At 40.9% G+C, this 15,867-nt stretch overlaps 1 protein-coding gene across 1 annotated transcript in view; it reads left to right on the top strand.

Moving 5' to 3' along the window:
* adam19a (ADAM metallopeptidase domain 19a) overlaps positions 1-15,867 on the top strand; it is a 166,165-nt gene that overhangs the window by 69,133 nt on the left and 81,165 nt on the right. The window contains exon 3 of the mRNA XM_046381226.1: positions 8,202-8,278. Coding sequence (XP_046237182.1) covers positions 8,202-8,278 — 77 coding nt within the window. The remainder of the gene's footprint in view (positions 1-8,201; positions 8,279-15,867) is intronic.

The raw sequence follows: 15,867 nt of genomic DNA, 5'->3' as shown, positions 1-15,867 counted from the left end.
TGGCCTGACAGATCATTGGAAGCTGTCGACACCGCTCTTTAGCTCAGTGGGGGATTGAAGGGAGCAGTAATAAGTACCTCACTGCATGTGCCTGTACCCATCCACCCCCTGCCTCCACGCTGCTCGCCCTCCTCTGCCTCTCAGAACAAGACTTGTTTAATTTTAGCAGCTTTGACGCACATTTGACACAGATTAATTATAGAGGCTCTTCATGTCATTTAGTGAGTCGCACACGAACACAATACCAGAGGAAACGGTTATTCAGGGCAGCCATTCTTCTCCACCAAATCGACTTCATCCTCAGCAAAACTGCACCAGCCGTCCCTGCCTCAGCTCTCACACCATCCTCAGCATCAGTCCATCCTCCTCCACCTCGCTCCCCAAGCCCTCTCGGGTCTCAGACATGATTGCCTCCTCCTGTAAAGCTACATCCACTCACACCTTTCCTGGCCCTTCTCCATGCTGCTTGACTGATCGGGAGAAATTGCACCGGAGACGACTGTAGCTCCTTCAACAATTTCATGGCCTAGTTTCATTCAGATAAGAAAAACAGTCAAAAAAGGAAGGAAGAAGTGAATGGTTCAGTCAGTCAAGATAGTCAGTCATCACAGCAAGTGAAAAACTATATCCTGGAACCTTTATTTTCTTTCATTTACTTCACAATACTTTTATTAGCCAATTGTTGTTCGCAAATATGTGACTGAACAGTTGCTGTCTCAATAGACATGATACTGACAAAGCTTTTTCCCATGTATAGTGTAATACTGTGTGTACGCGAGTGTGTTCAAGGTTTAGGATTTGGTTTAGGATTAGAAGTGCACATTTCTTACTTCCTTCTCTGGACTACTGTTGACTTCATAGAAATATAATAAATTAACCAAATTGAGTTCAGGTTTAGGTATAGGTCGGTAGTGAGGAATCTTTCTGTGCAATGATGAAACTTAAAGAAACACTGCTCTGCTTTTATTGTGGGTGTTATACCGCTTGAATATTAGTGCTATTCAAAGGAACGCTTCCACCCCAAAGGCGATGGGGAAAGTCATAGTTTCTAATGTCTGCATGATCAGATCATCATCATTTAGACAAACTTTGGTGTTTTGGATTGACTGAGAAACTGATAGAGTGACAGTTTTTCATTACTCCTGAAGGTAAGACAAAAATACTGAAGCATCACCTTGAAAATCAGACCAAATTGGTATTTTGTTTAACTTCATTATTCCATCTTGTTGGGGAGAAAAACTCGGCATTCAGGAGTGAAGAAATGGCGCTGGATCTTGATATCTTAAATTGGAAGGTTTATTAAACTTGAGCTCAAGCAGAATCACGAGTCATCAGTACAGAGTTCTACGTGTGATGTCCCCAGTTCTGACCTGAGAAACCTCAATACTAGTCTTTTATGGAACTTAGAGAATGCCCATTCTTGGCAAATTCCCAGAATAGACGGTATAGAAAGAACTGAACATCTATTCCATTGGTGAAATAACCAAAAGAGGACAGTGTTACAGATTTGTCGAGACAGTGTCGAGATTTGCACAGTGACTGTCCAATCATCTGCTATGTCAAAGCCTTGATATCAGCCGATTCTCGAGCTGTACCCGGATGGGACGCTGGGGTGTCCTAATGATCCTTATCCTAATGACAGGATATCCACAATGTCTTAAAAAGTATTAACAGTTGATAAATCTGTGGCATTGAAGGTTCTTAAACACACATCACATTTTACTGGTAATTAAATATTGTCATTTGTTTTCAATATGCATATTTGTCCATTTGACAGCTGAAATGATCAACCGTTAGCACTGACCCATTGACTGACTGTTGCATGATAACATTATGCAAACATTCTCTTACAATCCACCTTTACCACCTAGCTAATAGGAAAAAGCAAATTTTTTTGGACAAATGGTTAGAGGGCTGAGTTTGAACCACGGCTGGGGCTGATAAATGTAACCTTTATGGAAAACAAGGCTCCCTCAAGTGCTAGCCACAATGCTGCTATAGGACGCAGACAGCTGGGTCCAGATTCACGAATAAATGTGTTTACACACAGACACAAAATACATGTTCTTTCTGTCAGATTTATGAAACTGAGTGTATGACTGATTTTGTTTCACAAATCCCAGTCATTGTGGAAACGAACGCACATGTACTACTTTCTTTTCCACTTCTATCATGAACCATAGAGCCATATTTTGCATATGGTTCTTGTGTCTGTTCCACCACTCATTAGACATGTCAGTGAGAAGAACCTGTCAAAGAAAAAGTGTTATTTAATGACCTATGTCTCATCAGTGAGGTTCTCCAACAGAACAGCTGTGGCTATTTCGAGTGCCTGTAGTCCTAATTCATCACATGTACCTGTAAACCATCATCACAGTAATATCTTCATCAGAAGGCTGACCAGTGATTAATCTCCAGCGCTCCTACTGAAACAGACATCATTATTCATGTCCACCTCATCATTTCACACACAGCTATCTCTAGGAAAGTGTGTATACACTGGTCTGAGGTCTGCGTGAGGTGACATATTCTTATTGCATGTTGTTCTTTTTTAAACACCACTTTGCGCCACATGTTTGCGCTACTCCATGGCTACTGAAGCTGCTAGAACAGCTGTTGCTTCATCATCTACTGCTGACCTCTGAGTGATGATGGCCATTTCTGAATGATGTTGCACTGATACAGTGGTACAAACTAAGATGGTTTATCAGAATCAGAATCAGAATCAGAATCAGAATTCCTTTATTAATCCCTGGAGGGAAATTCTTGTTTTTACAGACATTGCACATGCAGTATTCCCGACCAAGAAAGGAGAAAAGTGCAGAGTATAAAAATAGGATAAACAAAGAACTAAAATCTCAAGTACAGGTATTTACAAAAAACTGTATTCAAATTTTTTAAGAAAAATTTAAAAATACAGGTATGTACATGTTTAGGCTATTTTACTGTGAATAGTCCTAAAATGTATGGAAGGTTTTAAAAATGAAGTGGGTGAGGTCATTTGGATGAATTGTTGTCTTGTTTCCAACCCGGTCGACTTTCTTTCTTCTTCTGACTTCATTTAGTTCAATGTCACCATGCTCTCAGGTCTCAGGTATTACTTTGATCCATACAACGATAACCAATAAAAATGATGACCAAACATATGAATATAAGACCCAAGTTGTAATAAACCACAATCACAATATTTTTTGATGCCATTTTGCAGTGCCTATTGTGCAAAATTGCAGCTTTAAGTGTATTCTTGTGTTGTTAAATGAACACACATTAACTGCAACTACATAAGGGATGACTGGCATCTTGTAATGCATGAGATCAGCTTTAATAGAGCATATTATCGCTATCGTTATCACTGTGGCAACCCACAGTCACATCAAAGAAGAGCGCATACATCATAACATCTTTGTATGTTTACTGTTCATAACCCTGTATGATAATCACTGCCTCTCAGGAGGAAAGGGAGGATTGTCAGGGCTCTCTCATCATATTCTTAGCATGTAGATTAGACAAGCTTTGATCCATCTAATAAGCCCTCCTCTGGCACAGTGTGTGTTTGCTCTGCCTCAATGGAGCACAGAGAGGGCCCAGGCTGGGAGCTCCGTCTGATGCATGGAGGCTGCTGTCTTCATCCTTCTCCATGTCTATCCACAGCCCTAAGCAGATAAGCAGTCAGTGGCACAACTGAATTCAACAAATCTTTCTTTTCTTCTTTCTCGTGCTGCATCTTTGGTTACCCTTTTTCTCTTTTCCTGTTGTTTCTCTCTTCCTGTTTCTTTGTAGGCTCACCGTCTGTTTCTCTTTCAGTGTCTGTTAGTGTCTCTCTTGCTGTCTGTTTTCATCAAGTGAGACTCTTGAACAGGACTTTTCAAACTTCTTAACCAGTGGCTTCTTAGACTATCCATCCCTCTTAATCGCCTCAACCCATTTTCCTCCTGTGGTATAGTGACAAATTCCAAACTGACTGACCGTGAAGCATGTCACTACACCCAGTTTAAATGTATGTATACTTGATGCAGCTTTATGTTGCACTTTTTTTTTTTTTGCTCTTTAAGCCAGGAGGGGTTCAGCATGAAGATTAAAGCAAGAAATCAGGAGTAACAGCTCAAATCACTCAGAGCACAAATACCAATGACTGGTGTGAAAGGTCAACAAATGTGGCTCTGGAATGTGAGAATTTAGAACCCCTTTCAGCAGTAAATGTGCAAGATACCCCAGAACAAACTCAGTAAGCAGAGCCTCTGAACCAGTGGTAAAAGGAATGAAGATGCTTCTTCATAAGATGTCATATGGAGAAACATCTTCATTCTGCTGCATATTCGAGCTGTATATCTTGACCCCTTCTTGTCACCTCCTCGTCTTCTTCTTTCATAAGTAGGAACCTCTGACTCAACGCCTCAGTACACTTCAAAGCAATCATGGTCACGTGACATAAAGCAAATGTGTTTATACCTATTCCCAACAGTCTACATTAAAGGTGGGTCTAAAAGCCCACCGACATGTGTGGGGACACAGAATTTGATTCAGATTGATTAGGCAGTGGGATGTAGCCAGAAGGAGGACATGATGGAGGGCCTTTTTTCCTTTTTTTGAGATTACGTATAGATAGACACTTTTGCCTGGGGTAAAATGAATTTGTGTCCCCATACACAGAGTTTGTCGAGAGAGATTAAGGAGCTGGACACATGAGTTTGGATTCTCTCTATCTCTCTCTTTAAGGGAACTTGTCATGTTGTGGTATTGAAAAAGAAGTTCAAACCCTACCAACTCTCATACCTCAGCACATCTGGCCAGTTGTTGCAGTAAGTGGTCGCAACTGTCATATTGTCTGTTTTACATGGTTGTAAAAAAAAAACAAACAAATTGTCAGACACAGCCTCCTTGGATTCCAACATCAGAAGGGTTTTTCACAAACTGTTAGATGATCCAACAAGCACTTTGTCTGAAGCGTACTGAGGCCTTTGAGACCTCTTCTTTGTCCAGTTCACACTTCCCCAGCTTACATAAAATCCTTATACACATACTACAGGTGGTAACCAGTACTCTCCCTTCTCACCTTGTCCTCCTCATCACACTTCCACTCAGCACTCACTGTGAGCCTGCCGTGACCAAGAGAGGTCTTTCAGCCTGTGAAGTTTCAAAGCTGAGCAGCTGAAAATTATGCGAGAGGAGTGGAGGTGCATCTGCTGCGCATGTGTCGCTTGATGTTGAAATGACAAGTTTAATGACGTGGGAAGAATGGTCTTGAATTCACAATGGCTTGTTTTGTTTGGAGCCTTGTTCGGAGATGGGAGGAAAGACCTGTCATCTCTCAGTTAATCTCACTTGATGGCTGTATTGTATGCAGTAAATGATTTCTGTACATGCAGACTTTAATAAAGAGAGAAGCTGTTATTATCTACATTATGTTATAGGGTTTTACAATGCCCTTAATTCCTTGGGACTGTTTTTATTTTCACAATAATGCAGCCTTGGGCCTCATTTATCAAAATGTGCATAGCAGTTCTAAATCAGTGTGTCGCAGTGGGGTCACACTGTCGCGAAGAGTGCTGTGAAGAGCCACAGTAGGTGAACTCACTCGTGAGCAGTAGCCTTGCTGTTCACATTAAAAGCATACTTCTCCATGCTGGTCTCCTGCTCCTCTGCTTTCTTCTAATCACACATAGAGATGAACTTTATAATAACCACATGAATTTTTAACATTTATCCTTTTATTTGTTCCTGGGTAAGCGAGGTATTGCTCCTTCTTCAGCAATAAAGTTAAAAGGACTATCGCTTTGTGTGACCATCTCCCTCATGCTTGCAGCCTGTGTATGTGTCTGTTTGCCATTCTCTCTCTGTGTTGTGAAACTACTGAGAAATACTTGGAATATGTTCTTAAAACACAATTGTCATCAGTTCTAAAACTAGTTCTACTAGACTATCAGTGCGTTTTCTGGCCACATTCTTTTGAGACACATAGGGACTATAGCACAGATGCCTAAACAAATGCTGGAGATTGCGAACTGGTAGCTAATATGCTTAATATGAGCACAGGGCTTCTCGGTGCTTTGTGGTGCTCTCTTGTCTCGTACAACAACAAGAAAGTTATTATTAAATGTGCATAAGGTTACAAGTACACAATGAACAGTGAGAAATCATATCTATTTTGAAGAGCCCAGCATACCACTGACAGTGTAGAGAGACATTTCCGCCAGACAGCAGCTGTAGTGGCAGGCAGAGCGCACAGTATGGGAGGTTCAGGTGCGACGGCCACATGCTCATAGTGGCATCCTGGTGTGTTATACCATAAGGCTCTTTGATGCTGCTGCAGGATGAGCGTGTAGTGTCACTTCAGATCGTTCTGACAGAAACACACAGTTACACTTTTTTCTTTTTCAGTTGGGACAGGCGTAATGATTTCACGGTGCTTGTAAGGAGTTTATGGTTTGTCAGACTCTTGTCAGCTGTGGTGCAGCAAACTTCCTTAAAGCAAACACTGTCTGTGGAAAAGCAGAACACAGTACAGATCCTTTTGATCAACAATTCAGTTCACTTTCAATTCAGTTTATTTATTTATATAGCACCTTATACAATCAAAATTGTCTCTAGGTGCTTCACAGAGACCTAGAGCCTGAACCCCCGAGCAAGCAGACAGTGGCAAGGAAAAACTCCCTTTTAACAGGAAGAAACCTTGAGCAGGACCCGGCTTGCAAGGGAGAACTATCCTGATGATAGTCGGCCGGGTGAAGGGGGGGGGAGAAGAGGTAGACAGGACAGAGAGGATGAAAGAGAGAGAGAGAGAGAGAGAAACATACATGCAGTAAACATCATAAATTACAAGGACAAACATGACAGGTTGCTACTATTTTAAGTTTTACCTGGGAATTTCATCGGTAATTGTCTTTAGTGCACAAAGTCTTTTCTTTGTTCGGACACAAAATGGTTCTGTGCATGTGGAAGCAAAGTGCGTAACCTCTACATTTTCTGTTCTTGTTAGCTGGTCTGTTTTAACCAGTGTTGGGCAGAACTCCTGTCACTCAATCAACAGAAAAGGGACAGAATTCAAAAAGATTATAGAAAAGATTTTATATGTAGTTACAAGTAAAAACAACAAAAAATAAATAAGCAGATATTTACAAAAATCAGTGAAGTTGGTGAAGTTAAACACGGAGTGTCTGTTTGCACCTGGCAGCTAGTCGGCTAATAACACTGCCTCCATTTCCCTACCCATTCGCTACACAAAACAGGTTGCATATTGTCTTTTTTCCTAACAGTGTTTCACCTAGTCCTGCCCTACTGTGCTGTGATTGGTTGGTACTTGTTGCCTCGACATATGCTTGTAATTATACACCGATCAGCTACAACATTATGGGGAAAACTGCAGAGCATGTCAAAGAACAGCCACGTGATTGCCAGAAGCCAAGGTTTCCCCGCAGAACATTGCATTGTAAACAGATGATTAATTTTTTTCATTTCACTTGTCAGTGGTTTTAATGTTGTTGCTGATTGGCTTAAGTCTCACCTGACTCCTGTGAACAGCAGCGTAGAAATACACCTTCACACAGGGGACCTGGCTTCAACTCCTACCTGAAACTGAAAACTGTTTGCAGCGGCAGTATGGTTAAGTTTAGACACTTGGTCAGGTCAGCACCAGGTGTATTAGCCAAATAGCACTGTTGGCTGTAGACATACAATATGTGCAATAGCATCTAGCATATATTAAATACTTTGTCTTTGTTTTCTTGTTTTTGTTGTTGTTGTATATGGGAAAAAATGCATTGCATTAAGAAGACAGCCAACCTTGTGCTTTACATACATTTCCATTACACTGGACCATCATTATTGGAGCTGACAACTTCATTAAGTATCTAGGTTGTTCTTGAGCGAAAATGCCAGCTCCTAACATATAAGGATTTGCTGCTTTTCTTTTGTATCCTAATGAAACTGAGTCTCTACTGTCTGTCTTTACCAGAATAGCATTTATTCTGAAATATAATTTAGGGAATAGATGTGTCAAATGAATATATTTTCCTCTCAGGTTCCTTGGCTGCTCAGCTTGAAATTAACTGCCCTTGGGCAGCTTGTTCATTGTGTTACCTGCAGGCTAAACGCTCAGTCAAAAGGTGCTTTGATGCTGTTAAATGACCTTTAAGCAAAGTTGTATTCCTGGTTAGTTCCCCTACTGCTATGACCTGATCTGAACTCTCTTCTTAACCCCACAGGAAGAGTACCCAGTCAGAGGGGAAATAGAGCTCTCCTCCAATGACCTCCAATTGGTGCTACAAGTGGAACGTAATCAGTGAGTATTCCTTCTCTTCTACCATCTTTACTGCCTCAGCACCTTTAACCTCCTATGTCTTCTACCTGTGAAAAAGGAATTAATTGGGAAACAGAAAATGTGGAGTGAAGTGATAATAGTAGGAAATATCAAGAAACTACAAATAAGCTCAAGGTCACTAAATTGTGAAAGCTTATTAAAGACTGAATAGATGACTTGTACTAATGGCAGTTGGTTGCTCAATAACCTTAAAGCAACATGTTTAAAAGAAGATGTCAAGAAAACTTTTTGTCAGCCAAAAATTTGGTTTTGTCTCATAGGAGAAGGCAATGTGAACACACCTCAGGGTGCCCAGGAAAGCGCAGCTCATCAGAATGAGCAGCGATTCCCATGAAGGGCAAGTGGAATGGGTAGCAAGGCCAGTGCAGGTTGCAATGTTCCTGAGATAACATCAAGGGGAGCTCTCGCTGTCTGATGTGTGCACATTAGCCGGAGACGTGTCGAGACTCCCGAGGCGCACCAGTTAACATGCTTATAAAGCCCAGAGGTGGAGAGAACGTGTCTGAACAGCTCCCTCTGTTCATCCAAGCAGGGATCCATAACCTAACAAATACATCTTCATTAGACTACCGACACATACATTTCATTTAGGAAGACATATGGTTATCCAGGAGTGAAGGTTGCAATAAAAATGGGCAGACTCATATATTTTGTAATGAACCATTCACTAGTTAAATCTAAATTAAATATGAACCCCTAACAAAGCCTGTATGCTCAAATACCACAAGAAAATCTTTGAAGAGGATATATTAAAGCTACACTTTAAGTTGTTTTTTTGGGGGGGGGGGGGGGCATAAAAAGTTATTGAGCATTTATCAGAGGAATTATCAAAACACCATGGCTTCCCCATATTGAAGCTCAGGCTGAGCTTTGTCCAGTCTATGATATTATATCATGTTATATTTTAGCGGGAGCCTGCAGAGCCCAGTGGAGCTGAGCACCTTTGTCTGTGATGCTCCCCAGTCCCACGACAACAACAGATAACTACAGACCATAATGATACGCTGCTCCCTATATTTTTGGAGCTACAAATTCTGGTCATATTTTACGAGTTGCTCCTTTGACCTGTTGTCTTCAAGCCTATAAACATGTTCATATCTACTTTGCTATAGCAACCACTTTTAAATATTGTGACTCTGTGAAAATCCAATGGGAATATTGTTGATTTAAATCATTTTGTGGTTTGGAGTCAGTGTGCAGACATGACTTTTTCATCTGTTCTGTTTCCCATCAGCTCTGCACCTGCATGTAATGTTATTTTTTCGGACTGTTACAAAAAAAAACTGTTACAAACCTAGTTTATCATACACTGGAAAAATCTCCGTCTTATATAAAAAATTCCATTTCATTCAAGTCATTTTAATTAGTCATTTTTTTTATCATTACGAGTCTGGTCTAAAACTAGGTTGTTTCCATCAGTTTGCAATACAGATGTTTGCATGATACATTCCACTGCACCAGAATACAAAGTGTTCAAAGTTAAATTGTTTGCAGTTTGCCAGCTGAAGAGCCAGGATACGCAGTACTGAGGTACACGTTGTTTTACACATAGGATCACACCTTTCCAAGAGCTGTGTGTGTAACTGTAAAGGAGACACGTGGCTTTTGTATTCCCATGTTAACTGTGCTGTTGTCACAGTGACTGTTGGCTGTGAAGCAATGTGGCAAGCATTGCATTGGGTGTGTGTGACTTCAGAAGGGATCATTGTGAGGAGGATGCCTCTGTGAGTGGCGTGTTGAGAGGTTCAGTAGTACTCTCAAAGGCAGTGTTCACATACTGGACGCACAGGATTTCGTTTGCTCGGAATCAGGTGTCTAATCAGATGACTTGCTGCGACAGTGGTGGTATATACATGAAGCAGACAGGCTGTGATGAATGAGATGGTGAGGAAGCAGGAAACATACAAGGGGGTCGGGCCTATACGCTCACTCTGGGCCAGAGAGCCACACTGTGTGTCATACAGAGACTGTGCTTATTTTAAACCAAAAGTTGAGCCTCAGCGAAGCGCTCAAGTTTGGTCTGGACCGTGAATGTAGGTCAAAGACAGCCCTCTGTCTCTGACCTACACACACACATTCCGGGGAAGCAGTTGCTCTGCTGATGGAGGAGTCAGTGGGAATGTTACTGGAAAGTTTATTTTATGTACTGGGCCTCTTCCACTGGGACGGGACTGGAACATGTCCAGGAAGAAGCTGGCTGTTCGAAGAAAAGAGGAGAACATATATGTGGCTGTAATAAAACTAGTTGTATATTAAACAAAGACAGTGATTAAAGTGCTTTATCATAGCAAAGCATTGTTTTAGAGGAATGAAAAATAGCTTGTTATAATGTCTTTTATTAAAACAACATGTCATGAAAAAGAGCGAATATCGTCTCAGAATAATAAATGTATCTCACTATCAAATTTAACCATCCTGTTACAAAGAGGAAATATTTTGTTACTTGTATAATCAGCATCACAGCAGAGTAGCTTGTTATGAGGGGAGAATGTATAACATTGTAATGTAAAAATAACAATGAAGCATTGCTTTGTTATTTGTTATATTGTAGAAAGGGGTTTGATTATGATTACAGTTAGAAACATATATCTTCATAATAAATTGTTACAGAAAATAATTTCATTAATAGAGCACAAATAATGAAAGCACTATGAAATTGAAACTGAATCCAGTGATTTGAAGGAAAAGATAAATGTTCAGATAAATAGTTCTGTCTTATCTTATAAAAATAAGCAACAAATTGTCTTGAGAAAAACTATGTTGTCATAGTGATATAACTCCACTTATCACAAAAAGTATCTTCTTATAAGGACAAAAACATGTTTTAATAAATGATCTTGTTATCACATTACGTTATGTTCACATGAGCATAAAAATGTCATGTGATAAAACAAAAGCACCAGCTTATTATTATTAATTTCTTGTTAAAGTCATACTTTTTTTTTTTTTTTTTTTGCTAAAACACAGTGAGGTTGTGCTAGTTTTGCAATTTTGTTATAAAGTATCCGGACTGTGCCTAGTTATTACACAACAGTGACATTTGATGAGGAAGCTTGTTCTGTTATCTTTTGTTCTCTTTGGTAACCTTCAGCCATCAGCATGTTCTCCTGTCCATCGTCATCACTTCACCCTCCTCAGCTAGGGACACTTTCAGGTGTATGCCATATCTGAGAAGTGCTAAATCAATCTGATAGACTGCTCTTACATAGTGTGACTCATTGACTTCAAGTAGTTTAAACTGACATGAGGCGGGAGGAGTAGAGAGGGATGGAATGAGAATGAGCTGGGAAATGAGCTTGGGGGAGCTGACCTATACACACTTCCTGAGAACAGACTGAGTACACAGAGCATGAGAGTGGGGGATCCTCTGTGTGTGTGTGGGTCCTGGAATGCCAGCTGACGTGAGGCTGGACATGCCTGTGCTGGCTGAAGTATCCAGAGCAGACAGATGATGTTGGATGTGCTGGCAGCTCGTCTGTGAATCACATGCTTGGCCATCTTGATGTTGTTTCAAGCTGGGAAATGAGTAACACAGTCCCAGTTCTTTACTACATACTAGTGTTCTACATATATGTTCTTTTACAGCAGGTTTTTTAACAGATAAAATAAATAAATGAATTATAATATAACTGATAACAGTAAATGAGTCAACTTACACTGTATTGACTTCATGACAAGTGGGCAGTGACTAAAGCTAATAACTACAGCTGTAGATAGCTGGACATTTTATGTTTTTAGGGTGTCATTGTTGCAATTGCGCATTCGGATCAAATCCTGAGATATATTCTCATGGAAGGCAGTGCTGTGAAGAAAGCAATTTCCTCATGCAGTAGGACATAATCTCATAATAGCTTATAATAACAAATCCTTAAACAATGAAAGCCTCAATGAAAATGCCTTCTATGAAAAAAATATAATTAAAAGCAAAATTAAATAACCTATAAATAATTTAGAAATTGAACATGCACAGTTTCACATTAGAACGGAAGTAGTCCGCTTTCGCTAACGTTACAGATAACACTGCTGCATGTTTGTGTGTGTGTGTTGAGCTTCTACTGTAGAATTAAGCAAACATGCACATTATTAAAGGAGTGCCAGCAGGATAATCTTCATATATTAAATATTAATAACATCAGAACAATTGACCATATCATTCAATTAGTTTGCACTGGCTGCTGGTGCTGAGCAGCTTTATCTCCCTGCCTCAGTATATCTCACACACACAGCTCAGGATGTTGGCATTGCACTTAAAGACCACACATTTAATTGTAATTACAAATTGCAATTTTCTATTGAGGGTTACCAGATGAAGCTCTCTTTATGTTAATGAAAGCCTTGATTATTCTGCCACCCTGGGATGATATGTAATGAAATGGGCAACGCATGCCATCCATTGTTCATAACGATGAGGCGGATACCTTGCAAATGTATCTAGTTGAAATAAATGTATTGCTGTACTGCAGGCAGCAGAGCTGACAAGGTGTTAATTAGGAGTCAAGTCCTCTGAGAGTCTGACTTTACTAAGTTTAAAGGGAACAGCACTTTTTAAGCGCTCTTCTGGCAACACCTTTTATCATCCCAGTTCCTTCATTGATTTTCCAGAGGAGACAGTTTGTTTGAACTTGGCTGCAGCCCCACTGTGTCTCCAGTTTAATAGCGATTAAAATCAATAATGAGCTTTGTTCTGTTAATCTGCTCTAATCTAGCTCGGAATGTCAGCTCAAATCATGATTGACAGCTCCAAGCCAGCCATGCCCACCTCCATTTTTCGAAGGAAAATCCCAAGGAAACCAGCCACTTCAGAAGGAGGAAGGGATGAGGCGAGTGGGGTGGGGGTGGGGATGGGGGTGGAGGTAGGGGGTAGTCAGTACCAGAAAATGAAGTGTCCTTCAAAGGCTCTGTGTAGTGTGAGAAATACAGAAACAGGGCAGAGAGTTAGAGAAGCTCACAGGAAAAAGAGTAAACCTTCAGAGAAAGTCAGTCCTGAAGGTCAAGGAGGGAGAGGACCTGGAAGAGGAGAAGGAGATGTGAAACAGAGAACAGGTGGTGGTGTTTGGGTGATGTGAGCCTGAGCCTGCCAGAGCCGTATACCCTGCAGACTCAGTAGTGTTTCCTGTTTGGCATATGCTGAGGAAGTGCTGTTAGAGCAGCTGTGCAGGCTTGAAATATTATACATGTATATTTACTTCACATTTCTGCAGGCTTTTGTATCTGCACACCCACACAAACACATGCATACACCATCTGACATCTGATGTGTGCACAGTACAGTCCTTTTCACCATTGCATTTGTATCCCTAAAGACAGCGTAGCCTCATCTGTCAAAGTGTGACCTTCTGAAACTGAATGTCTGAGACAGACCAGGACCAAGGCTCAATCCTACGGGGCTTTGTTGCCATCTCTCATTTCACTTCTCGCCTAAAGTCCAGGATGACTGATGGCCAGCACAAATCACACTTCACACACCTTTCCCATATTCTCAGGCAGCAAAATCAGACAGCACAATACAACTCTACACAGTCGAAAAGTTCCTGAAACCATGAAAATCTGAATTTTAATCTCTATTCAAAACGTTTATTTTGATTAAGCAAATAATTATTATAGCTTTCAGAGTGCCTCTCTGATTTTCTGAATTTGTATTTATTCATTCACTTATCAAATATTCACCATGTTTTTGGTGTATATTTAACACAGTAATACACATCAGCAAGCTAGGGTAATGAAATTGTTGCCAATAGGTAATTGTTGCCATGAAAATGACCTTGAACGTTGATTTGAATTGGGACTGTAAAAGCTGAGCCACAGTCAGTTGATGTCCCTTTTGAAATTTTGCTTTTACAGCTTCCCTTCATGGCATCTACCACATCCAATTTACAAGGTTAAAAAGTGCAAGCCTTTCTTGTTAGATGTAAAGAATCTAGCAGGCAGCCTGACTTTCATTTGAACTCCCCAAATGGGTTGGCCTTTCTGGTATTAACTTAAGAAGAATTAAGAATTAAGAATCACTTTAATTGGCAGTATTTTGGTTTTTTTAGAAGAAGAATCAGCTTTCTTGACAGTATATATATTTTTACATACACACACTGAACTCGTCTTCTGCATTTGACCCATCCTTGTGTTGAACACACACATGCAACACCCGGCAAATTACATGCAGTGAAACACACACAGGAGCAGTGGGCAGCATCAAGCGCCCGGGGAGCATATTGGGGGGGGGGGGGGGGGGGGGTAAGTGCCTTGCTCAAGGGCACATGAACTGGCTAATGGGGGGAGCATTTTTCGCATTAATCACTCCACCACACCCAAATTTTTCCTGCCCGTTCGGTGGGGGAATCGAACTGGTGACCCTCCGATCACAAACCGCTTCTCCAACCTCTAGGCCCATCCGGTGGGGGAATCGAATATATTTTTACATACACACACTGAATTTGTCTTCTGCATTTATCCCATCCTTAGTTGAACACACATGCGACACCCAGCAAATTACATGCAGTGAAACACACACAGGAGCAGTTTGCAGCATCAAGCACCCAGGGAGCAAATTGGGGGTTACGTGTCTTGCTCAAGGGTACATCAGTCAGCTATTTTGGCATTAATCACTCCACCACACCCAAATTTTTCCTGCCCATCTGGTGGGGGAATTGAACTAGCGACCCTCCGATTCTCCAACCTCTAGGCCACGGCTGCCCCCACAATAACATACAGTGTGATTACTGCATGGTTTATTTTTGTGCAATTTTTGAAGCTTTTCTCTTCAGTGCCAATTCTAATAATGCTGCTAAATGCTACAGAGTGCTCTTCATACAGACTTATGCATAATCCAAACATGAAACTAAGCCAGTCTGGGTATGTGATTTCAACATAATAAACACTGTGTTAAACCTGCGTGGGGGCTATGTTGGTGGGGGGCTACCACTGAGATGATCTAGGAAGTCCAGTTTGGTAGATTTGTGGATTTGAAGCCCTCTAGATGCCGGAAGACTGCACAACAGATTATAATACTGTATCCTTGGGGGCAGCCGTGGCCTAGAGGTTGGCGAAGCCTCTTGTGATCGGAAGGTCGCTGGTTCCCACCGGATGGGAAAAATTTGAGTGTGGTGGAATGATAATGTCCCTACCCCCATTAGCTGGCTGATGTACCCTTGAGCAAGGCACTTAACTCCCAATAAATGCTCCCCAGTCGTTTGATGCAGCCCACTGCTCCTGTGTGTTTCACTGCATGTTGCATGTTGCATTTGTGTGCGTTTCAATCAGTGATGGGTTAAATGCAGAGAAGTAATTTCCCAGCTTCGGATTAATAAAGTAAATTAAATTAAAATCCTTTATATTTAGGTAAACAGAAGTGTGGAACTACCATTTGTGATAACCTTTTTTGATGTTTTTATACTGTACATTGCCATTTTCATCATATTGTTATTTACTATAAGGATGCTTAACATTATAGTGTGTTGGTCAAGTGACATATGCTTTCCGGTGTCGAGATGTGCGGCTGTTCCATCTTCCAGTGTTAACGTACACTCATGCTCATGAACAGCAGCAGTTTTTTTTCA

Source organism: Scatophagus argus, chromosome 23 (assembly GCF_020382885.2).
Source record: "Scatophagus argus isolate fScaArg1 chromosome 23, fScaArg1.pri, whole genome shotgun sequence".
Classification (NCBI taxonomy): domain Eukaryota; kingdom Metazoa; phylum Chordata; class Actinopteri; family Scatophagidae; genus Scatophagus; species Scatophagus argus.
Note: the sequence above shows the minus strand (reverse complement) of the source record. Positions and strands in the feature narration are given on the sequence as shown.